The 27,017-nt window shown below is 36.9% G+C and overlaps 1 protein-coding gene across 3 annotated transcripts; it reads left to right on the top strand.

Annotated features, from left to right (window-relative positions):
- Positions 1–7,258: 7,258 nt before the first annotated feature.
- LOC105188903 (homeobox protein abdominal-B) lies at positions 7,259–19,600 on the top strand. Of its 3 annotated transcripts, XM_025301053.1 has the most exons (4): positions 7,259–7,336; positions 7,660–7,703; positions 12,496–13,536; positions 18,647–19,600. In XM_025301053.1, exons 3-4 carry the CDS (start codon positions 12,537–12,539, stop codon positions 19,141–19,143), a joined length of 1,497 nt encoding a protein of 498 aa, XP_025156838.1. In that variant the 5' UTR covers positions 7,259–7,336; positions 7,660–7,703; positions 12,496–12,536; the 3' UTR covers positions 19,144–19,600. The 3 variants fall into 3 exon arrangements, with proteins under 3 accessions (XP_025156838.1, XP_025156837.1, XP_011148912.2); XM_025301052.1 differs by lacking the exons at positions 7,259–7,336; positions 7,660–7,703 and having other exon boundaries at positions 10,547–13,536; positions 18,686–19,600; XM_011150610.2 differs by lacking the exons at positions 7,259–7,336; positions 7,660–7,703 and having other exon boundaries at positions 10,547–13,536.
- The last annotated feature ends 7,417 nt before the right edge of the window (positions 19,601–27,017 follow it).

Below are 27,017 nucleotides of genomic sequence, written 5' to 3'. Positions count from 1 at the left end.
TTTGTGCAAATGATAGCGAAGTATACAAATACAATCAATGTTAAATTTAATATTCGTATAAACTTGCGTATACTTTCGTTGAAAATTTGTTAATTCTTAAATTAGTACTACAAACAGTTTGTAATTCAAATTTACCTAGGTAAGCAATATACTAATCACACACACACATACACACACACACACACACACACACAGTAATGTTTCACAAAGTAAATTAAAAGAGCAAACATTTGTTTCCTTTGTCCTGAAATCGCTCATTCATCTTTTCTGGTAAATTCAAATACACTTTTTAAAACATAGATGTATGTTCAATTACTTATATTTGTATATCCGAAGAAGATGACCGACATGTACCTTTCGAAGGATAAATGCGAAATGGAAACTTGTGGGAAAATGTGTAAACGCTTACCCTCGAGAAAAGCCGCAACTTTCACTTCGTATAAAAAAAAATTCCTTAGGAAGCCTTTAGAAAATTCGGCCGAGATTCAACCACATGGGATGCTCGAAAGATTCTTAGTCTATTTTCTTTGATCCAAAGACGCTTCCTTCGTGGAAAAAAGGTTACTGGCAATATTTATTGTTATTTGAATCGTTATTTGAAAATAATATACAATATCAATCCACAAGATACATTTTTAAGAATAATAAAATCACAAAGAAATTAATAATAATAAATTTAAGACATATGATTTTACTGAGATTCGTATAGCCGATAAAAGCAACAAATGTAACTTATTTATAATTATTGTCATCAATATCACGAACTCATGTGCTGAAAAGTTCAGGTGCTCAACATTCAGGTACACTAATAGGGATTTGATGATTTCCATTGTTAGAAAAATATTACACTATTTTTCACATGTCAAGCAATCAAAAAGTCTTCACAAGCAATATACTCTGTATATTTCATTTTTCTTTCATTTATCTCTCGCATATGGCATGTTTATAATGCAAGCCTCAAGGTTGTGATCTCGGGATCTGTCGTCCACCTATGTAAACACATGTATATATGCATATATATGTACGCGCATATATAAGCTATAGCATGTTTATGAATGCATGAATGCATCGATATAAGTAAATGAATTCACCGACGTTGCCACGTGGATTGCACAATATATGAGTACATTCGCATACGCGATAAGGATATAATATCTTTTTTGCAAAATACTTTGGTAGAAAAATATATTTGGTTGCTTAAATATTTATTTTATTGTTTGTAATTTCAACAGCTCTTTTCCAATCACTTACGTAACTAAAGTGCTTCTTCCCCAAATCGATCGTGTGACATTGAAAATATGTTAAATTTTAATTTAATATAACATATTCACTTATATAATCTTAATACGTTCATTAGCTTCGTAATGACAGTCAATTAAGCCGCGAAATTTACATTTTAATCTATACGACGTCTCAGTTAGCGCAATACTAACAGTTGCAAAACTCAGATGTCATTTTTTTTATTATCTTCTGTTTATAATATACATTATTTCTAATAACTTTCATACGCTGCGATAAATCCAATTTCAGATTATGCGGTTATTTATCGTCGTAAACGGAATATATTTGATATGATTGAGAATAGAAAGAAACTCTATCAAGTCGCGACGTATATGTGTGTTCACATGCCCCGTATATAATCCGGCGGCTAGGGCGTTTACGTGCATCAGCGGGAACCGAGACTGAATTCTGAAGAGAGATTGTCCCTGGGCACAAAAACTATATTATTTCGGTTGAATTATTTATAGAACGTTTCAAGGAAAAGATGCGAACCAGAAATGCGCTAGAACGCTGTGTTACGATACCATGTGCACTGTAAGCTTGAAAAGCCGAGAATTATTCAAGCAAATGTAAATTCTCGTCGGTCCTCCTGATTTAAAGAAAAGTTACACCTGTCAAGTCATAAATCAAGCGCAGAGGTATCGAATTAATCGAGTGACTAATGAGAACAACATGGTAAGTTATAAAATTAAAAGCAACTAAAAACGCGCTAATAATGTTTTTGTGTTTTTTATCTAAAAGTTTTTGATTGTCCCCCGCAATATTCTGCAATATATTTTCTTTTTTGTAGAATACGATTGGATTTGAAAAGACAAGTTATGAATTTCGCATGGTTTCCTCCTAAATACATAAATCGCCCAGCAATTGTATCACTTAACGTGAGAAAAGCTTTCCTATTGTTTTATATTATTTTTAATATCTTTTCCATGATATGCTAAATATTTTTATAGGACAATCAAATCACAAAGTCATGGCTAAACGCTGTGCTAGTTGTAAAATGGCAATCTATTATCTCAAATGCGACAAGGAATCTAGGTTGCCTTGGAGCAAATAAAAATCGTGAGATTGCGCTTTGCGAAGTTGTCCCTTGAATATGTACGTACGTGGATCGCATATAGTGTTCCAAATCGTTGCAGAAACCGTGGATATCGCAGTGCTGCAATATGTTCAAAATGAGCCAAGATAAGGTAGAGTCGACCGGGGTAAAATCGTGGACGGGGGTTTGGAGGATGAGGCTAATGTCTTGGCATCTGGATATCTCGCGAGGCGTGGTTACCAGATAGCTTTCTATCTATAGCTCCGCTTCCGTACAGCCCCAATCTCTTCGAGTACTTAGCGCGAGGAAAATGTCGTTTGACGCTGTTATATCTCTTCACTTACCTTATTACTCCAAGCATTAAGAGAATTGTTTCATTACATTCCATCAAATATAACAATATATATATATATATATGTATATAATCATGTTTATATATATATATATAAATTATATTTATTTTTCTGCTTATAACGTTTTTATTATTTTTCTAAAGATAAAAAGTATGAAATATAAAAAAAGTTGTCCTGTACAGAGTATAGTAACATTCAATATTACAGCGTTATCGTTATTACATATCAAAACAGCAACCTCAATATTAATGTAGCTAACGGCGACGTAAACGGCGAGACGGTTATCTTTGAAATTTTTGAATGTACGTCGTACCTGCATATCATGCGTTGCATTCTCCGAGTAAAATGACGCAAAACACAAGAACGGCATATAGAATGTATGTAGAACAGCGATAAGACCGCGTGAACGAATGACAGAGACAGAAGAATGAAGAAAGATCCTGAGAGACTTTGCCTGATGAGGATGGTTCCCATGACGACGCAACCCCACGAACACGAAATGGTCTAGCCATCCTTGACTCAATACTGAGTCGCCATATACCCACGTAGGCTACGAGCCGCTCACTACTACTTTCACACTCTTCAAACCCTCTTAAGCTCCCCGCATCCCCCTACTTCGGTGTCCCTTGTCCCGTATTTCGCTTTCATCTTTGTTCAAAAGGTATACCTAGTCCCTGTGTTTTGTTCCAATTGTGTTCAGAGAATGGATGTAAACGAGAATTGGTGCAAACGATAAACTACAAAACAGTAGCAAAAACTTACATTAACAAAAAAAAGGTAAAGGAACAAAAGAAAAGAAGCAAAGAAAAAAGAGAAAGCCATAAACATATATAATAGATGTTTGTTGTCTTCTTAATTTACTTACACTTTGTGTTAGTGATTCAAGTCAACTTTGACTAGTCTACTTTTACAATGCTGAGCGTGTTAAACGCTTTTCACTTCCATATCGACATAGTTTGACACACAGGTGTTGATGCAAGTTATATAAATAAAGAATGTTTCAAATTTGTAACCTTGACAAGTTATGAATCATCTGATAAAGTTTTTGAATAGGAAACTGTTGAGATTCTAAACAAATAGTTGTAAACATCTAACTTGAGAAACCACTCTTTGTATTATAACCGATGTTATTTAAATTATGAGTATTGGTTTGATGTATTTTCACGCTTTATGTGTGAAATACCGTTATTGCTGCAGTATCGTTCGCAATTTAGAATTGGTCAGTTAATCATGACACTCACGGGAGACATCTGTTACAAAGTTTCCAGTTAAATGAGAATTTACTTATTGCTCTCATCAGAGAGCGTTTTTTGTCCCGCTGGGCACACGCCACTGCCATATTGGACGCGTTCCTCGAATCGTCGAGCGGGATTGGTCGTTGGAACATAGCGTCTGCCTCCGAAACGAGAGGGCGTCTCGGTGCCGACAGGGTTGTAGCGCCGAAAGGCGTCTCGACGCTCCGTTGAAACTGGCATGCGTCACATCACATGGTTATGAGAACGCGGGTATTCCATTTTGCCCTCTGCGCGCCACAATCCCCATGAGTTGCTTTACGCATTGGATGTGTATCCACCCTCCATTTAGACAGTATGCCGGAAAACGGTGGGCTGTATCTTAATTAAAATAAGTTTTTCTTTTTATTTTGTATACAATGAAGTATTTAAATGTTTGATCATGTATAACAGGACGATGACAACATAATATGTTTGTTTTGTTGGACATATAGCTAAGAAAATTGAAAATTGAGAGCGGGTCTTGCTGGGAAAACTTTAACGTATAAAATATAATGAATTTATGGATACTAGTGAATTTCGAGTAAATCAATAGGGATTTTTACTAACGTATCTCATTTTTACTTTAACGGCAGCACCCTAGGCAATATATTTCAATTTCGTCGTCTGGTGGGAATTAAGACTTCTTCGTTGCGTAGAAGGGTTGAATTTTTTTAATCATCTCGGAGAAATTAAATCTCTTCCCATGTTGTGTTTAGGGTCGGCATAATGAGAAATAGGGTAAAAGCTGTCAGGGTTTGAGTTTGAAGAAGTTTTCTCTGTTGTCTAAAATATTTAGAAACATAAATTGACCATTGATTTTTGTATGTAAAAATGGAAAACTCTGTTGTAAAACAGTTTGCATTCAAAGATTTTCTATTTCGAATAATACTTCCTAGGTAGACTTAAAACTAGAAAATCGGAGGAAAGAGGACACAGTATATACAGATAACTTCAACGCTGTCTGCTATGGAACTTGTGGAACCTCATTTAAACTTGAAACCGGAAAGAGATAAAGGACGAGGAGTTAGAGATAATGGAAATTGTGAAAAGACCTCCAATATATTCGTCACAGTGTTCGTTAAGTAACCATGGAAAGTGCTGGAAGATAAATAAACTTTTTAAATTACTTGCTGTTTCTATGAAATATTTTATTTAAAAAATTAGTTTATCGTAAACTTATTGCAATAAGTGACAAATATCATGTACATTCTGGAAATTGATTTTATTTTTTCGAAACGTTCATTTATTATTTGTCTTACTAAATATTAGTTTTTTTTTTCGAAGTGAACGTATTGTTACAGTTACATATGTCGATTCGGGATATTGTCAATTTTTCGTCACTTGTAGTTCACCACTTGGTCCACTATTTATTGAAAAATCCCTTGTCTGCACATAAACCGCCCCTTTGGGATAACGAGGCGATAAATATCGATCCATTACAGAGACGCCTGGTGTTATCGAAAATGTGCGTTAAAGTCACTTTGGAGGTAATAAACGTCTTCATAATATGTGAATCAAGGTTAAAAATTGCATTTTTGTACGATTACTTCATAATTTTTGTGCATATCACCTTTATTTCCCGATATATTATATATGAAAGTAGATTTACTTTTCCATCTGCGTTTATTTTATATTCTGGCTAAAAACGTGAGATATGAAATAATTTAATTACTCGCGTAGTCTTTTAATTAAATATCATTATGTTTGCCTTATTATAACTTATTATAATTTTATTTTATTAAGATATTAACAAGAGAGAGATGTATGTAAGCTAAATATTTAGTACAGTTAAACTTAAGTCCCAAGCACTAAATAATTTTAATTTTATATTTTATTTTATATTTAACGACACAAATAAATACACGCTTGAAGGAACTTAGCACTAAATGGTAAATGGATCGATTTTCCCCGAATACCGCGTGCGAGTAGACTGCGCGTGAGTTCACGCGTGTAAGTTACGTGGTAAAGTTATCCCCTTGGTAACGAAAGAGATGGCAGAAAACCGAGAGCATTCTCATGTCCGATTGTTGTGCTCCCTCGACCAATCTCCCTCGACTACGACCAATCTCCAGACCGAGTTTGCTAAACGCATTTTTTGGTCACTCTACCTCCCTATGGTTTAATCTTAGAAGTAATATCGCGCGTAGCATATGTTGTAAACACCGTTTTTTCTTCAGCATAAAAAGAAGCTAAGTCTCTTTGACATTTAGAGATAACCCAAACATTCTTTATTGTATACGGAAAATTTTATATTAAAGTATATATTTGGTATACATTTTTTAGAAAACTTTATTTTTACAAAATATTACCATTTATAGTTGATAATATAAATAACACACAATTACATAAGTCAAGATTGAACTCGAAATGAACTATTTTATTCTATTGAAAAAAAGAAATGAAATAACAAACACATATTACGAAACGAGTGTTAACGATTATACGAAACTATCCTAAAGAAGGAGATTAAGAAAAAAACAGGTTTAATCAAGTTTATTGAATTTCCATAAACTATTTCGTTACTGCAGTTTCAAGGTAATATCTGCTCCTCGTACATTCAGTCTTCCACTGCTTGCATCTTCTCCTCACTCAAGCTTCCGTTTGAAGTAACCGCCGTAAACCTACCCCTGGAGATTTGACTCCGCGCAGACTTCTCTAGAGAGCATTTCCACATTTTCTACTTTCAGCTACGGCTCCTGCATTCACACTCGTCGCGGCAAATCGAAATTCATAGGTGTACCTTCGATTGAATTTTCTACCTTGAAGGGAATCGTGGCTAACTCGACCGCCTCGTTTGTTTCCTTTCTCTTTTTCACGTAGACATAAATCCTTTAATATATTCGTAACACTGATTCGTACAAATAAAACGTACAGATATTCTAATTGATAATTGAATAATCGTGTGAAACGATAAATTGTATTATCGTATAAAATATACATTCTGTGAGCTAAACTAAATTTTGTAAATATCTATTGAAGTTAGGACAGTTGAGACATGTTTCTAGAACATTAAGTTATTGTTCAGTCGAGCGTCATTCGTTTCACTATAAAGTGTATCATGAATATGTCTAAGATATAGTTCGATAAGATTGTGTCTCTGAGTATAAAAGGTAAAGCGAAGTAAGGTTTCGTTATAGAGCAGCGGTCGCATTAACGGCTGTACAAGGTACAGAACTTTATACCTGCCGTGATAGAAGCTACTAAAAGTCGTATAAAACTCATGGTGACACGGTCCGTTATGAAGGGCAGTTATCGGCGAACAGACCATTTAATTTGCGCTTCTGGATTTCTCTTTACAGGCTGACGTTTTTCTCCTTGGACTTGTAAATAAAAGGCCTCAAAGTGTACGGCGCCGTGGAGAAGACGTTTCACCCGTTCGATCTGTGCAGCAGGTTAACACCCTCCAGATTTATTAGCTCATTAATTTGTACTCCAATAATAGTGCCGAATCGTTTACAAATCGCAGAAAGCAAAAAAAAATATTGCTATATCCTAGATTTATTATTCAATTACCTATTAACTGCGTATATATTAAAATTATTATTCGTATATGTTGAAATTATTATTCTTATATAAACATATCAATATAATCTAATATGATGAAACTTTTGATATATATATTTCGTATTTTGTAAAGGAAGTTCTATTTGCAAGATATTGTGTATTTTGTTGCATATAGTTAACAATTATCATCAGAAATTGTTTAATTTTGCAGATTCTCCCGCGTGTTCCAGCCCGGAACACTGGCCGGTATACAAGGTAAGTTATATAATATATTAACTGTAATTTTAACTTATTAATAACATTCCTTTTCTATTTTGTTTGGTTATATACAAAATGAAACATGTATTAAAGTGTTTGTTTTTATGAATGTTAAGGAATTTTATAAATTGTATTATACTGATTGTATTATGATTTATCCACAAAAAAATATGAAATTGTGTTAACATCTACATCCGACACTTGGCAATCAAACGATACAATGGCGACGTTGTTAGGTAGAAAATTCGTAGCGATATACTTTCTTCCTTTTCCTAGGCCGGTGTGTCCGCAGGTTAATTCGTGTTAATGCAGTGAATAGTCGAAAGCTCGAATGAAAATCTGACGGTAAACCTACCATTTCCTAGGTACGTACTCGCAGTAAACAGAGGATTGTATACAACCGCGTCGTACTAAGCCCATAGCTACTAAACCGCGCATACTACCTATAAATGGGCGGGCTGCTATAAAGTCCATTCATGATCGCGTCGCCTGTACAACAAACGTCGGGTGGCTCGCGCCTCCCGCGCGATTTATTACACTCGTATTCAAGCACGAGTTGTGCTTCCTACTTAGTACACGTGTACGCTGACGCGATCGCGTTCGAAACCGTTTCATTGTCTGGCACGCCGATGACAGACCAATCGACCCCATTTTCATTCGCGTCACATTGAATCTCATTAATCGTATAAACAGACATATGTTTGAATTGTTTACCTCGTACGGCGCCAGACGATGAGGAATTCCCTGTTTATCCCTCCTATTTTACTTCTCTATTCGTACGATAAAATTTGATTGTCTCGGTTATCACCACTTTTGTGATTGATTTTTTTGAATATTAATGCTGTGTAATATTCGAATGAGGAACGCATAAAAGCTGAATTAAATCCATTTTATTTTTTTTTTCAAAATTTGTTAATGAGTTTTCGTGATAATCGTATATCTGGTATTAATAAATATATAAGAAATGATTTAATCATTAAGCGAGATTCCGAAGATTGAAAAAAGTCCACCGAATTCAAGTGTAATTGAAAAATTCATTATAGAATTTTCTTGGAAAATTGAGGGTTTCCTTGTCTGATGCATTATGTTCATTAATACGTGAATCTCGCAATCGGGTAGCACACGACACTGATGGACGGACAGATGGAAGGCGTGTGTGCTACTGGAGTTGTTGTCAGACCGTTTTACTTTACTGCCCATAAAAGTACCGAGATTTAGACTGCAATACTGCCATGACGTATTGCTCGCGCTGTATGTGCATGCACCTACACACCATCGAAGATGACGCCGGCTGCCACCGGCCGTGATCCATGAGGGCACCTCACCAAGCATGTGTGACATCTTGTGGAAAGAACGGCAAAAAATGTTTCGACATGTCCCCAAAAGAAGTATGGCAATTGTTATCACTTGAACATAAATTTGTTACTATAGTAACAATAACATAGAAGCTAAAGTGACAAAATAAATATGCGTGTTTAGGTGCTAAGAAAAAAAAAGAAAAAGAAAAACATTTTTTACTTTCGTTTTTAGACTTTCGCGGCCATTGATACAATCAGGGTGTGTTTCTTCCGGATGGATATCGCGTCGTAATTCAGCTTTGTGCCGACGTTTCACAAATATTGTAGCTTGCATCATCAAGGCTAGGAGCTCCGATACTGAATTATCCTTATATACTTTTCCATTTTTCTAAGTGGGGGTTGCGGGAAATGGGAAACAGGGTAGGAGAAATGTTTCGACCAATCATATTAATTGGTCAGCTGGTCAATTAAAAAAAAGTTTTAATTAGATCCGCATGTAACTAAAAATTATTTGAGTTGTATTAAATGTCAGATGTGTCTATGCCGAAATTTTTTCGTTATTTCATGAAACTTGCTTTCCTCGGAAAATGTAATACATCATTTAATCATATCAATATTATATTCAATAAAATCACACAGATATGTATTCTGAAGTGATAATGTCATTTATCAATTTTATGTTATTCACTATGTTGGAGACTATGTATCTTCCAATAATTGCAACATGGTATTGAAAAACCAAATTGAAAAGCAAAATGTTGCAGGGTCCAATTTTATTAGCCAGAATTTTAATAGCCATCATGTTTTGTTACGGTTCGTAAGTTATGTCAATTATGAGCATATTTCGCTTCGAAATGCTTCAATGCTACAAATGCTTTAAAGTGTTTAAAATGTGATATACTTATAAATTAGGCTGCGTTCAGCAGAAATAAATACATACTGATTATTATATATGACCGAAATATGCTTTTAGATCTTTGTTTATTACAGAAAATAAGCCAATCAGGAGCATTAATCGTTGAGCGTTGACTTCTGCTGAATGTAATCAATGACATATATTAGCAATATATTAGTAATTTCATATATGTTTTTAGAATATTTCAGAATTAAATGAATTGCACTCTATGTTGCATGGGCGAAACACATCAATACATACGTACGTGTATATATGCGCACACTCTACTGGTTTTTAAATTCACGAATAATGATATGGAATATCGTCAACTACAAAAAAGACGGAAAAATATTTGAATGAGAAAATTTCATCAACTTGTACATTTTAACGAAAAAGTATTTGCATACGTTTAGCAGTGGAAATATACGTAACAGAATGGTCATATATATTCCATTCAAACTGATAAATATAATAAAAAGAGAAAGAATACAAGAGTATGTTAGTTCAACACTAAGATATTTGCTAAAAAAAAAAAGAACGATATTTCTCAATGAATAAAGTTATTCAGTAAATATAGATCTTTATCGAGTTATCGAAAAGAATTGTCGTTCGTCTTTTATTTATTTGTGATTCATAGTCACTTCGCTTGTACTCTGTTTACGACGAGTTGAGTGATATCAAGGTATTCTCGGGGAAAAAAGCGGCACCGAGAGATTCGGCGTTTTGCGATACTCCTCGAAAGCAGAAAGCGGTCTCTCCGTGTTAGTATGTTTGCGTTCGCTGGCTCACGACGGCGGAGAAGGAAGGGAAACAGATTAGAGCGAGTGCGAAGGTAGGGGGAGTGTGGAGGAACGTGCGCGAGAGAGAAGCGGTTGCAAGAGAAGGGTGGGAGACCGTCCGTTTGCTTGCCAAACGATCCCAAAGATCGCGCTAGTGTCGCTTTCAGCTCGTTCGCCTCCGAGCCGCAGGCAGAGCTCTCAGTTGACGCTCAGTTCGGCTCAGCGAGGCCAGCGAGAAGAAAGGGGGTCTTTCTATGTGTGTGAGCGTCGTGCGTGTGTATATCAACGCACGATTTTCGAGGTCGGAGGCGTTATTATTCGTTAAAAATTCTCCGCTGCGTTATACCTGTTATTAAAGGGTGGTTTTACTCGACTTGATTGATTATAAAACAAGACCCGATAAACAAGGATTTTGGCTCGATAAGGAAACGCACTTTCTCTCCTTGGACTTCGTGACAGTCTCTGTGCTTTTAATGGTCGTATTTGTGACAGCAGTGGATTTTGTGATTGGATAGGCTACGACGGATATCAGTCGCACATAAAAGGAACGTTTGATGAAGTGTCTTCGAGATCCCTTCGCAATGGGGATGACAGTAATCGCAGGTGACGGAGACGGGGTGACACGCGGCTCGTACGTAGTCGGCCGCGGGACGATGATAGCGCAGTCAGCCGCACAGTGAATTACGTTTTATCCGCCAAGAGATCGACGATTGCCAAGTGTCCCGTCTACTACATGTTTTAAACGCATGCTAGCTCTAATGTTCCGTTCTGGATACTGAGTCCGCGTAGCGACTAACCCGACTGACAGACCAACTGTTCGCAACTCCGCTACTTTTACGGTCCGTATATGATGCACACTCTCTCTAAATCGGGCTGTGTTATTTTGTTTTCGTTCCAATCCTCATTTTACATCGTTGGACCGGCCGATTATTGGACGACTGTACATAATATTCATACAATCTACTAACGGACTGCATCCACGACGATCGCACGTGGTACGCTCGCTGTCACATTGATCATCCTGTCTGTTGCCGTCAACATCGTCGTGGGATCATCGGTGTCATCGCCGCGTGTGGATCTTTCCTCGGCGGATTTGTCACGTACTTTATCGCGCCCCTGTGCTATCCTCTGTGCTGCTTGTGCCTCCTCGCTTCTCTGTCCCTCGTTCACCTACCCCTCCACCTGTCTGCCGTGGCGCTGCACACCCTCTCCCCCGCCACCAACCCCTCATCGGACGCGCGCGTATTCGCACAATTTTCTCTATCCCCACCTTCTCCTCCCTTTGCTCCTCGCACCTTTACTACTTTCTGCACGCGTTTACTTTATCAACTCTGTGAATTCACGGATCAACACGGATCGGTCACGATGAGCTTGCCTCTTCTCGCTACTTGGTGAAATTTCAACTGATCTACCACGTGCGCAATTTATCGCGTTCATTGTCGTGGAATCTGTGATCTACGCTGTATACTGTTCGATCGGGATACCAAACATTGGCCGGGAAACATCGTTTCAACCTGTATTCCATTTATGCTCGTGTCATCGGGACCACACGACAACACTTTGAGTGTATTTCGGTCGAACTGTGCACGGATCGGCTGTGATTGTTATTGAACGGTGATCACGGGACCGCCATTCACGCCGACTGACGCTGATCCCGGCATAAATATTGTTATAACACCGGTAATTAACCGTCATCATCTGCACCATCGCCGATCACGTGGCTTGCTCGACGGCGACGTTGTACGATAATGTTCACGCCGCGCCTTTATGCGGCTCCGGCGTGGGCCATCCTGGCTCCGTCACGCCGATGGGGACAGCAACCGGAGCGGGGAATTCCACCGGGGTGACCTGGTGGGCCATGATGAACGGTTCCCTCTACGAGGACAGCCCGCCGCCAGTTCCACCGACAGCCTCAACGCTCGTGTCAATCCAACAGCAGGCCTCGACACCGGGTTCCCATCAACAGGCCACAACACCAACTTCACCCGGTGCACCAGTGTCATCGGCAACGACAGCGCCACCCGCGCCTACGGCAAGTGCCAGTTCCACCTCGCCGAGCGCTTCCTCGGTAGCGAGCAACAGCGCAGCTGGACCGCTCCATATACCTGCCAAACGATTAACAGCAACACCAGGAGCCGGCGGTTCCACCTACGGCGAAGTCACTTGCGTAGAGTCCTCAGGTGCGCCAGGTGGTGCGAACGCAGCGGGCGTGATACGACATTCTCACTCGTCCTCAGCGGGTTCTCAAGGCGGTTGGAGTTACAGTCCGCATCATCCCCAGGACACTCACTACCCGTCCACGGCGGGTGAATCGTTGAACCATCATCAGACTTACGGGGGTAATAATCCCCCTACATATTACAACCTGGCGGCCGATCCTGCTTCGACCTCCGGTTCCTCTAGGGACAACCGGAAGGCCGGGGCTACTCTTAGTTTCTGGTCGCCCGCAGCCGCTACGGCTGGATCGGCTGGCACCGCCGGTTCTACCTCGGATTACAAATCTTACAACTCGGCTGGTGCGGCAACGACGACGTCGTCTACTGGCGGGTCCACTTCCGGTGCCACCGGTGCAACTGATCCAGCCGTGTCGTCCTGTCATCAGAGCTTTTCCCAGAGCTGGTGCAATTACGCGCCATACACGACGGCGAGGCATCATCATCCGGTCGACACGACCGGGCATCATCATCCTCACTCGCAAACGGGGGTACCGTACCTGACGCCATCCGCAGCAGACGACCGAGGTAGAGTCGCTGCTGCTATGGTTGCTGCGGAAGGTGCCTTTCCTCACGATGGATATGGTGGCCTGAGAAACTACGGAGCGCCTGAACCTGTTACCTCGAGCCCCTACCCACCTCCAGGTAAGCATCTACTCCGATTCGTTAATCTGTTTTCTCTCTTTCTCTTTCCCTCTTTCTTTCTCTCTCTCTCTCTCTCTCTCTCTCTCTCTCTCTCTCTCTCTCTCTCTCTCTCTCTCTCTCTCTCTCTCTCTCTCTCTCTCTCTCTCTCTCTCTCCCTCTTTCTCTATCTTTTTCTTCCTTTGCAGCTAGTATATGCATATTAGCTTTGTATCTCCTTTAAACTCATATATTATGAGCTGAAACTTGATACTCTTCTTAATATTCAGTAGTAAACACCCGGTAATGTCGTGAAAGAATTTCTATTAAGATGTTGATCCGTATCGTTGAATAATTAATGGGGATAAAAAATTAATTCGTCGAAAGTGTAAACATCAGACAGTTCTTAATCTTACAAGCGTTGACATAATGTCTCTCATAACACAACATGTGGAAATTTCATGTCAGATGAAATTTACGACCTTGTGATATAACATTGAAAATCTCTAATTGATTTGTTTGTCATAGCGATGAGTTGAACAAAAACGTATCCAGAAATGTCGCTATGAAGAAAAACGATCGTCATTAATTTGTACTAATTGCGCATGACTTCCTATTATGGTTTTCTTACGTATTCTTCAACGATCATAACGAACTTATTCGATAAGTAAAGACTACAGTCATCGTTCATTCACGTATTTGGTCGTTCTCTTTTGTCCTTTCTCCCTTCTGTCCTTTTCTCGAGACCCTGCAGCCCATGAAACGTCGCATGAGCAACAACGAACGGCGGCGGGTTTATTGGCGGCCGTAACTCGTAAACTCTGGCGCACGCCTCCGATCAGCTGATCCGTTCCATGACCCGTGCAGACGTTCAGTCTTCTACGGCTAACGGCTGTTCGCTTGTGTGCTTGTATTGTCACGACTATTCTCTCCTTCCTTTCCTTGTTTTACTTTTCATCGATAGCCTTTTTCATATTAAAATTGAAATTTTTTAAGGGGAACTCGATATTACTAGTTTTTAGGCTTTTGCGGCTATTGATACAATCAGGATGTGTTTCTTCCGGATAGATATCGCGTCGTAATTCAGCTTTATGCCGATGTTTCGCAAACATTGCAGCTTGTATTATCAGGGCTAGGAGCTCCGGCATTGAAATCGATATTTTAAACAGCAGTGCTTCATACTTATGTCTTCTTTACAGATAATGTCTGTAATTGTACTTTTTTTCATATCAAAACTGAAGTTTCTCAAAGGAAGATAAATATTTTAATAGCACTGCCTCATATATATATTTTGTTTACAGATAATGCAACTGCTGTCTGTAACGCTTCATATTTCGCAATATAGATTATGTTGTTATATAATATTCCATTAATGTTTCTTTCACAACATTAATGCACTTCTTGTTATATAACAAACGATCTTATAATTTATCATATCGGAATATGATAAATCATATCAAGGCATCGGTTTCTCACAAATGCCATGCACTTGGAAATATCTTAACGTCACGATACCTGTTTACAAGCCATATCTTGTTCGTTCGTTCGTTCATTCGTTCGTTCGTTCATCCATCTAGTCTTCCTGCTGAATTGTCGCTGCATGCTGTACGACGTTCATCGTCACGATTTATCGTTACTTTGTTGCTCATGCGACCACCATCGACAACGTTCTGATAACCGGGATAGCATCGCGTGATCGGCCGTAAGTTAATCGTATGCATACTCCACGATGTGCGCGCGCACACACGAGCGTGTGCTGTACATACAAAGTAACGAAATGCGGGCGTCGCATATAGTTTAAGCGTAGCCCAATAGATGGCGACTCCATTATCTTTGCCAGTTCGCTCGGCAGCAAAGAGTGCGCCGTTACACCGTATCGCGCCGAGCTATCCCGTATAAGTCTGGACGATCTCCGAGGAATTACAATGTTGGCCAGGTGTCCCCCTACACATGTGAATCTCCACATGAGATACTATCTTCGCTTCACGAGAGCGCAGGTTGCTGAGCATTTATCGGTCCGCATTTAATGTCTTGGATCGGTGTCCACGCTTAATTAAGCCTTTGGAACATAACGGTTGTCATTATATCCACATATATTACGAACCAAAATAAATTTAGCATTTAAAGTGGCTTTTTATCAAGTCTGATTTCTCCGCGATAAGATATTCTATTTGTAGAAGTATGCTTATAGTAAAATTCGAATGGAATCTGCGGGAAGTCGTTTATGTCTTCATATAAAAGATTCTATCTTTACGTTGTTTGTTAATTGAGTAACGCCACGCTATCGAATAAAGAGTTACCCGGGAACACGATTATTGTTTGATTTGTTGATCTAATTGTTTAAGCATTTTTTGTAGTATCATTATTCGGTACGTCTAACATATTTTTAAAATATCTTTATCTTTATACAAATATTTAATTTATACGAAGTGATAACAAAAAGATGGTAGATATAAAGGATATCAAGTTCTTCCCGATCGATATTACACTCACGTTACGTTACGCGCGACACAACTCCCCAGCTATGAACCCTTCGACCATTTCTATCAGGACGTCGGCTATCAGTCGAGGAAACTTACTACATTTTCCAAACGATCGCTGAACATCTTTCAATCTTCACATATTATCTGTCTTTCTTATTATCTACTCTGTAGAATTCCCAATCTATTTTACTTCAATTTTCAACATTTTTTAAAATTTACGTTGTTTCCTAAATCTTACGATTTTTCTTGAAATAAAAAATATCTATCATATTTTTAAATGTTTCATATTAATTGTATAATATGGAAAATAAATATTTTTTATTAAGATTTGAAAATTAATTTAAACAATTATTGGTCTTTAAGAATGAATGTTATTGTCATTGTAATGCGCCAATTAAATAATCTATCTGTACATTTGATAAAGTATTTAATTTACAATTTTCCTTATGCACATGTCTTCTCCACTTATCCCATCCACGTTGATTTTATGAGAAACTTAACCTTTGTTAAATAATTTACATATTTTCATATCTTAATATGTAATAAATTTCTATTGGTTAAGCAATCGTGGGGAGGTAACGAAAGAACGTACTATATGGAAGAGGGAAATAAAAAGAAGCTTGAAAGGACAGAACGAAAAGAAACAAGAATTAGATTGAATTATAGCTCGAGAAATGTAATTCTTCGTTCCTTGGAAAAGCATTCGATTTGGAAATTAAAAATTTAAAGTAACTTTTTGCATATTGAACAAATATAACCCACATTTATATATTTATTAGTTTTGGGACGTTATATAATTTTAATTTAATTCTAATGTTGATAAGTCTAAGAATTGGGGGGCCAGCTGGGGTACATGAAGACACTGTCTGAAATATTACGTTGTTTCGCGGATGGTGGATCCATTGCAAGCATATGTTCCGTCGGATCCGACAATGTTGCATCCGGCAGTGTGCAACAGTGCTTAGCCAGATCTTAAATAGAGTAAAAATAGACTACTCGATCCATGCTGAATTATATTTTTACACATCGAGATGTCGTCTTATCGTTAAATTAATCATTGCCTTGTTGCTCCAGTTACTTGTCATATATTTTGTTTCAACGTAAAATCAACTTCCGCACAAAAATATTATAGAATATATCATGTAATATGCGAAAATTCCAACTACCATTTTTTATGGCTTAATAAAACACGCAAGTTGCGCGCCAAAACGTTATTCATCGGACGTCCAATCACAGGCGTAAAAAAGCGCCTCAACATTTTTACGCTATATAAAGTGCAGTAATATCCGAGGAACTCATTATGCTTTTCGCTTGTGTTCGAGGAAAAAAATATTAAATATTGAAAATAAACGACAAGCCGAACAGAAACAATTTTGTTGCATTCGTGTATACGTGAAGACGTTTATCCAGCCCATAGCTGGGTTAAAGATAGACGGATGAGTCGCTTTCGTAATCGCTTCATTTCACTAGCGCGGCTTTACCGTATGTACCTTATGCTATCCTGTCTTATATTCCGCGTTAACAAACGCGTTTGTCTCGCTCCACATTCTGCATCTGCAACGAAGCATAGTATGTTCTGTTAAAAACCACCAAGTCGTCCGGACACTAGAGAACGGATCCAACAACGGTTCCACGCACCCGGCTCTATTTCATGTTTTCCGCACGGATAGTAGAACCGGTCCAATTATATCATCATACCACAGCGCTAGGAACGGCCGCGACACCCTCATGTATACACGTACATGTATACCCACGCATAAATGAGCAACGTTGCACACGCATATACACCAGACGTCACATATGTCTTAACATTATGGCTGGGGTTGTTTGTATATATATATATATATATATATGCATCATTGTACACATTACATATGTTTTTTATACACATGCAAAATGTGTATATGTAAAGTTGAAATCGTAGGAAACTTTAGTAACTGTTAGGACCTATACGGAGATAGATGTACAGCTGAAGTGCACGCTTCGACATTCAAAGTCATTCCAGGTGCGGAGGTAGTTTATAATGCACCCTATGCAGCGATTTAGGTCTTCATATGATAGAGAAATGAAAAAATCAAGAATTGAAGCATTTTCCTTCATACAATCGCGTATATATGTATCTGGCAAAAACTTTGTGCGATAAATAAACACAATTCACTTTTATTAATTTGTTATATCTGGGGCAATAAAATTATTTATAATGACTGTGAATTGTGTTGAGATTATAGCATTTCTTAAAAGAAAATGAATAACGGTATTGGTTATGCACTGATACACACTGGCTAATGAACCGACGCATTTGCTTTTGCTTCTATCAATCTATACTATATTAATTGCAGTAGACATAAGAAAGGGGAACAGATGCAACAGTTTTCTTCATACGAAATCTGCTCGAATGTGTTGTCGAATATATATGGAAGTAATTTATCAACATTAATAAACTTATTTACCAATCTCTTGTGACATGGATTAGTTTTACGAATTAATCCAAATCAAATTGTAACAAACACTATATAAGGTTAAAAGTAGTAATATTGAAGTCTGTTTTACTAGTGTCAGATTGGAATTGTCACCTTCGAGCAGGATTTCCTTGTCAAATATTACTAGCTAGCAGCTAGGTTGTTTATCATCGGCAAACTAATTGTGTTAAGTGATGTGGGGTTCCTCCCCATCTTCCTTGTTTCCCGCAGGTTCGCTTGCGGGAGTAGGCGTCGGGGTTGGCGTAGCCGGAATGGGTGTTGGATGTGGCAGTTCCAATCCCTTAGAATGGACGGGCCAGGTGACGGTACGGAAGAAACGCAAGCCTTATTCGAAGTTCCAAACTCTCGAGCTCGAGAAGGAGTTTCTCTTCAACGCTTACGTGTCGAAGCAGAAGCGATGGGAGCTTGCGCGCAACTTAAATCTGACCGAGCGCCAGGTCAAGATCTGGTTTCAAAATCGCCGGATGAAGAATAAGAAGAACAGTCAACGGCAGACCCAACAGCAGAACAACAATAACAATAATAACAATAGTAGCGCCAATAACGCGAATCATCACGCAGCGACCGGTAGTCATCATCATCCAAGTACTGCTCACGCGCCACCTTCGAGTCACCACGTGGTTGCGCAGGCGCATCACGCAAATGGCTCGACGAAACATCATCAGTGACCCGTAGCCTTCTCTGGGGTCGTCTTCGGGCATCACCACCACAGCCACACTTCGTCCAGCAGCGGTGGCAGTCACGGAGGCAGCCATAGCAGCCTGGTAGCAGGTCACAGCCATAGCCTTCATGCGCCGCAGCCCCAGACACCGCTGCCGCCGACTCACGCATCGTCGTCGGGAACCGTGACTCCCGCCACAGCCGTGGTCCATCCACATGCACACGCACACGCACACGCTGGCAGCCACCATCATCAGCTGACGCATGTGGCTCAACAGTATCCTGCGCTTCTACATCAGACGCCTCACGGCTTGGCCGCCTAAACATATTGGACGCCCCAGAGAAAATTAGTCGAGACGCTTCAGAGAAAGAAAGAGAAAGAAACATATATAGAGGTAGAAAGGGCGAGATAAAGCGATGATAGAGATAAAGTGAGGAAGATAGAGAGGGAAAGAGGGAAAGAGGGAGAGAGAGAGAGAGAAAGAGATAGACAGAGAGAGAGAGAGAGAGAGAGAGAGAGAGAGAGAGAGAGGGAGAGAGAGAGAGAGAGAGAGAGTCGAGGCGATTCCATGAAACCGTCGATCAATATCCACGTCCACAGAAACGACGAAAAATCCTCATGGACTCTATCGAGCAGCCGTTTAAAGACTGCCTCCACTTGTAAGGAAAGATAAAGTTCGCGCGTAGTATATTATTAATTATTAATTATTATTATTAATTATTATTATTATGATTCTTATTCAACACAAGCGAAGAGACTTTCGCTATTGTATAAAAGGGGCGCATGTGGGGCTGCTATTTTAAGCGGCCCGAAGACTCTCCGAGTATCGGTAATCAGGTGTCGGTATTGTACGAATAATACATGTCATCATGCGACACCAAGCAATCTGTCCAATTCGTAATTTGGTAGTATTTTCTCCAGTTATACATACATCTATACATACATACATATGTACATGTGTGTGTGTGTGTATATATATATATATATATATATACATACATACATACATATATATATATATACAATATGTATATATATACTTACACACATATATGTATGTATATATATGCATGTACGTATACATATATATAAAGTAAAGAGTAATTAATGTCACTTAGTATATCCCTGCTCTCCCTATCGCCCTAAAATCTCACCCTCCTTTTCCTCGCTCCAAGTGCATCGTGTCGTTACTTCGTCTTACACTATCGAGCCCAGATTGCACATTGGAAATTGGAACGTCTTACAGTTATACACGGGATTGATCCCATCAGACGTCATTGATTTTACAGATAGGGCTGGATGGTCCGTTGAGAACAGCAGATTGTAAAGCGGATAGTTTCTTTTGAAGGGTAAGTGGACTCACACTGATCTCGTCTATAAATGCATGTGTATCTCTCTTTAAATTAGTCTTTCACTTCGACATTTACGATTACGTTAGAAGTTACGATCGCATTAGAGAGTTACAGAATTTGTGTCAATTATCTACATACACATACTGTTGAAAAAAGTGATGTTAGCAAAAAATTTTTACGGCACATCATTTATAAATAATTTAATTTTCTATATTCTTAAAACGTTTATAAAACATCACAAGGGTATCGTTAACAGATGGATACACGCAATATATTTTTGTTTTTAATTGATGACGATTCCGATTTTTATAATTCAGACTTTGATTTTTATCAATAAATACAACGTAGCTATATTTGCGGTGTGGTTCAATGTCGTGACACATATTGCAATATATCACAATGATTCTTTTTTGACCGAAGTACAAGTCAAAATAATTCAGAAGTTAAATGTATTTTTCTTTCATCAATCAATTTTGTTCAATCTCATGATAAAATGAAGAACGCGTGGTGAATTTCGAAGTTAGCGTAAAACACGAACGCATCCAAAAAATTAGGTAGCTATGTCCACAATGTCGTATTAATCGCCTACCAAGGATCGCAAACTAGTACCTATAATTCTTATACTGTATGTAAAAAAATGATTTATGTTAAAAGCATACATAGTAGTCAGACTAGTGAATGGTCGATTGTACCATTCTAGGCTGAGTTTGGGAACTTCGTGAAAACTACGGTATTATGCAGGGTCAAGATTGTACGCTCAGTATTTTCATGCCCACACGCGGGCGAAATTCTTGCCGTGAAAGAAGCAAAAGATTGTAGTATTTAACAATCTGAGTAACTTCACCAATTATTGACGACAATATAATTGTAAATCATTATTTTTATCTTCGGTGAGACATCGGATATTGTGAAAGTTTTTCTATTAATTATTTATATTCAAGTAACATGATTTTTCATACTATTAGATGTCTAAAAAAGTCGTCGACATAATACAAATATTCTAAAATGACAGATAGTTGCTTGTTAATATTTTATTAATATTAAGGATTCGTAAATCTGAGAGATCAATCATTATATTTTTATTGATTGTATCTTATGTCTCTTTTTATTACTGGTAAATCTAAAATATGCACAAGTAATGCATTTTTATGTGTGAAATATTATATATTAACAAAATTTACAAGTATATAAATTTTGTTAATCAATAGCTAACAATGTATTAACTTACACAATACTATCACATATACGCATGCACGCGCGTGTGTGTAGCGTCCAGTAAATGTCACGGTTGTTGATCTCTGGAAATCCAATGAATGTGGCACTTCGTAGTTGTCTTCCGGTTATTTTACATCTTTCGTTTAAAACCGATGTTCGCGTCTTTCACGACGAGAAAAAAAATGTATAAGAAAAAATCGATCTCGTATGAAAGAAGTCCTAAGCGCGGCCAGAATACAAGCAGATAATACTTTTTAATCAGAACATCAGCGAGTAAGTAATTTAATCAGATGTTTAATGCAAATTAGGAAAATCTACCCCAATGGATCTCTATTCTAGGTGCAACATTATTTAAATTATAAGGGACTGTCGGTCTGCGCGTGAATGGCTACTATATATTATATATGCATATTTTGTGGCCCCTCTGTTTGTGTGTGTGTGTGTGTGTGTGTGTGTGTGTGTGTGTGTGTGTGTGTGTGTGTGTGTGTGTGTGTGTGTGTGTGTGTGAGTGTGTATGTGTGTGCGCGCGTATGAATGGATGTATGTGCGTGTATGCTTGCTGAGTAAATGAGTATTGAGTATGTATGCGTAAATGTACGGATAGATGCGAGTATGCGTATGTGTGCGTAGCTATGCGTACGCATGTGTGTGATTCGTGTGTTTATGTGTATGTATGTTTCTATGACAAATGCATTTTTGTCTGGTACAATGTATGAACGTGTTATACGGTTGTGGATATGAAGGTTGTGGGTATGCATCTATGAAATGAAAGGCAGATACACGCTTCGCGCGGAAAATCGATAGAGAGAGAGGAGGGAGAAAGAGAGAAAGGGAGGGGCAGAAGGGGGATGGAAATGAGAACGAGAATGGAGAAAGAAGGGTTGAAAGATCAAAAAAGCGATAAAGGAAGAATGAAAGAAATGCAAGAAGGAAAACTCTGGATTGGGAATTCTTAGGTATGTGAAATAATAGCGAGGATGAATAGATAAATTCAGCGCTAACGAGCATGACAGAAAGAATGAATATGAACTCGTGTGAGAGACTGAGTTCTGGACAACTGTATAGTTCTGCCACATGGTACTGTAACAGAATTATGTAACGATGATAATATAACACAGTATAAGTGATAACGAAATATATAATTTTAAGTGGAACATTTAAATAGGAAATTTCGAGTGGATGGTAGCGGTCATGTTACGTTTGCCGTACCGTCTGAGCTTTGCTGCAAGTTGATTGTAATTAATTATATGCTGCTGACGATGTTTATTACGAATATTAAAATTCTTAAGATTATTATTATTATTATTATTATTATTATTATTATTATTATTATTATCATTGTGAGCGTCACGTTAATATTATGTTATTGTTTTTATTGTGTGTTGTTTTGTATGTACCTATCAGCCTACATAATAATAATAACATTATTATCACGATAATCCCCATATACACGCGCGCATACACATACACACAGACACGGTAAAGGAACAGGGAAAGGAAGCATAAATAGACATTATTATCTTTGTCCGCTCTAAATACTGGCATAATTTTTCAACCCACAAGTTTACGGTGCACGAACTAAAGAGATATTTCAGATCTGCTAATTGACAAAAGGAAGTTATATATTTTCCAATAAAAAATTTGCAATAGCCTAGGTGATGCTAATTTTCAATCAATAGCTTGGAATTTAAAACTGGAATAATTTGAAAAAAAAGAAGATTATATTATATAGTTAAAGCACCGAAAATAGTGGAGTGCTAGGAAACACGTTTTATTTAAAAAAAAAAGTTGTTTTTATATAGAGATGTTTTTAAATGTTTTGTGTAATTCAGTTGCTAAAATATTTTTCTGTTATTTTTATATGTAGCGACGAAACTACGATGCATTATGTCATTTGGACAAATTGAGAGAGAGAAACTGTGTTGTAAAGAATTAAGTTATATTATTATGTTTTTCCTGTCTAGTATTGCTGTTTACGCGATGAAAAAATGTTTAAAAAAGAAATCGATTAGCCACTTCATGTCACACTGTATATTATCATGCGCTGTATCTGTAAATTATATGTGTGAATATTAATAGTTTAATATTCCGTTTAAAAAAAACTCCATCCTTTATATGACATATATGACATAAACATATAACAAAATATTACAAATAAATCGTCATGTTTTCTTTGTCAAATTGATTTTGTTCAATCCATTACGCGCGTAAAAATAATGAAGAAAAATATTTTTGCAATTTTTTACAGTATATTTTTTTTACAGTACATTTCGATGAATGTATACACCTATTAAAATGTAAAATTAAATTTTTTTCTTTCATATATAAGCTAAGATTTTTAATATAATATATTTAATATTTTTATGAATTTTCATGGCATAATTCATCAGGTATATTATTTGTTGTCAAAACGGTATACATGCCGAATTTGTATCATTATTTTCAATATAAAATGACCATACTTAATTTGTAACTTTAATCTGAAAAACTTAATTATTTTGCTAAATGAATGCTTTGAAAAACGTTTGAATTATAATATTGTTTGTTTTTTTATTATGACATAATTAAAATAATGACAAATAATTATAAAATGCATTACGTGCGAATTGTTTCTGTTAAAATACGTTTTTAAACATGTGCTTTTTATTCGAATTCTTCAATTCCTACATTTATCCACTCCTATTTTAATTGTATTTGTATGATATGAAATATGTCTTTAAGGTAAAACTTATATGCTACTTGTACATAAAACCACAAGATTATTCCTGTATCGAAGTGCAATAATAAAATATGTTAAATTAGTGCCAAAGCAATTGCAGAAAAAAAAAAAACATGAAATTTCTTCCATATGAAACGAAATTATAAGAGTTCAAAAAATTTTTTTATGAATTCCTTGAAATATATTTGCGGAGTAAGTATTTCTCTTGCATTACAAATGAAATTTTGATGTTTTCTTAATAATATTTAGAAACTCAACGCTCGAAAATTAATCGTACACATATGATATTATAGAAATTCCCCTTATATTTTATTTAAATTCAGTAATTATATTTACACATATGTATGTGTACTGATAAACGTAAAATAACAACTTTATGATGTAACAGAGTAGGATAAAATTTATACTTTCAAAACCGTTTATATATAATTAGGAGGAAAGTAATTTTATCACCGAAATACGCAATATTTATTGCAAGCCACAGAAACAGTTTATATTGTTGCGCTCACTCGCACAACCGCGTCCGGAAGTTGGCAATATTGACGAATTGTATCGAACGTATACATATCTTCTTATGGTTATAAAGGACAGTACTTTGTCTTTGTATATTCTTTATAATGTAGATAATAGTAGTAATCGTCTAAAGTATCACACATAATTCATGTGTATGTATGTACGTATGTTAACTTACAGTTATTTAACTCTCCTACATCAACTATTTAACCTCTTACATCATACAAAGTAGATATATGTAGATTTTAATAGAGAAAATCTATGTTGTATCTTTCGTCTATTGCTACTATATTTGAAAGTTTTTCGCGATATTCTCCGAAAAGAGCTGCATCTTGAAGATTTGCTGGTAAGTATCAGTATTTAATACAAAGTCTATTACAATTAAATAACTTTCTTTTATACTCTGTTGAGAAAATATCTTATGAATACGTATGAATAAATCTCAAAGAAGAATCTAATATATTAATTATACAGCAAAGTAAAATTATTTTTAACATTCGAACAATTCATCATTCCGCCAGTTTGCTACAACTACATGCAATATATCTAGTGATTTTGAAAACATGTCTAGAATAGCATGCTACGGTTAGTAAAGCATGGAAACCAGATTCATTTTTTGCCAACTATTGTACTACTCACTGTCAGGTATCCGGCTTTCTAATAATCCAAAAAAATTGGACGCCTAACCGAGCAAGACAAAGCGCTTGTCAGTCAACGTAAGAAACTGCCGAACCCTTCAAAATTCTGCTCCAAATACCAAAAAAAAATGAGAAACTCCTCTCACATATTTCTCATCCAGTTCGACTTTACCCATATTTTCAGTTCTGTGAGAGATCGCGTCGAGTGATGAGCTAAACTACGAGATAGAACATAGAACATTTGCTAAAATTTTACGTTGTACTTATTTATATCAAATTTCAATAATTTGTGTCAATTGAATATCTTATGTTCGCATTATTGTGTAAATAATTTGGTGAAGTTATGTGTAACAATATAAAGAGAGTGTTATAATAAAATTGTTATAATTATGAAGAGACCTTAACAATTATATTATTAAGGGGTAAAGTGATCACGAAATGGATATTCCTGATGGAAAAGTGAATGTTTAAATAATTTTGGGATGGTAGTGATCTTTTAATAACACAAAGCGATAATTATCTTATGTTTGAAACATTCATTCTAAAAGGTATTAACGATTATTCATCTAATGAATCATGAATAGACTAAATTATTTGTAATGACCTAGTCCTATTTTATTTATTTTAAAATTATAAGCGTTGTGTATGAAGAAAATTTTACTTAAGGTAGTTTTATTTCAACATTAATGTTTTTCTGCCATCAATTGCGTCATCTGGCATGCAAACATTAGAGCTCTTCTAATTATTCGTCACGAGCTTCAAGCATGTAATATTTTCCTCTTTTTGTGCCTTAGGAATTATGTTTTGCCAATCAGTGACAATTTTTATTGCTCAAACTATATAATTATGATGACGTAGTCATTATTTTGTTACGGATAGTGAGTTGTACGCAATATCTCAACTTCGTAAACAAACGCAACTATTTCTCGTCGATAAATTCTCTTGAAATTATATTTAGTAAAAATATATAAAAGGAGTAAAATATTTAAAACATTATATTATTATATGAATATATGAAAATGGAATGTTTATCTATACGAATGTTTACTATTTCTACTCTTATTGCAAGAATATACTATTTTTAGTATATACTATTTTTAGAATATACTATTTTAAGTATATATCCATATACACACGTAATAATTATAAATATATAATATATACGTGCAGTATGAATGAAAATTTTGGTAGCAGACGATTTATGCCACTTGGACCATATAAATTACAATCGGCAACAATGTCTAAAAAGAATAGCCAATAGATACGGTCAAGCTCCCAGACTCTACCCTCATAAAAGGTCCGCGAAACGTCCTCGGCAAGTTGGCGAAGCCAGTTCTAGCGGTAAGAAAAACACCCGCCCCTTGTGTTCTTATTCGGCGTCAACTTGGCACAACCACCAGGAGCCCGGCATTCGAGGAGAACAGAGACCGACCTATCCGTAGCT

This window comes from Harpegnathos saltator, unplaced genomic scaffold, assembly GCF_003227715.2.
Source record: "Harpegnathos saltator strain DR-91 unplaced genomic scaffold, Hsal_v8.6 scaffold4, whole genome shotgun sequence".
NCBI lineage: Eukaryota > Metazoa > Arthropoda > Insecta > Hymenoptera > Formicidae > Harpegnathos > Harpegnathos saltator.
The sequence above is the reverse complement of the archived record's forward strand: the minus strand, read 5'-3'. Positions and strand labels throughout refer to the sequence as shown.

Excerpts from the sequence above, each read along its gene's own strand:
- LOC105188903 (XM_011150610.2), top strand. The coding sequence starts at position 12,486 with ATGGGGACAGCAACCGGAGCGGGGAATTCCACCGGGGTGACCTGGTGG. Across the intron at positions 13,537-18,646 it reads GAGCCCCTACCCACCTCCAG|TGATGTGGGGTTCCTCCCCA; the intron begins GTAAGCATCTAC and ends AATTGTGTTAAG.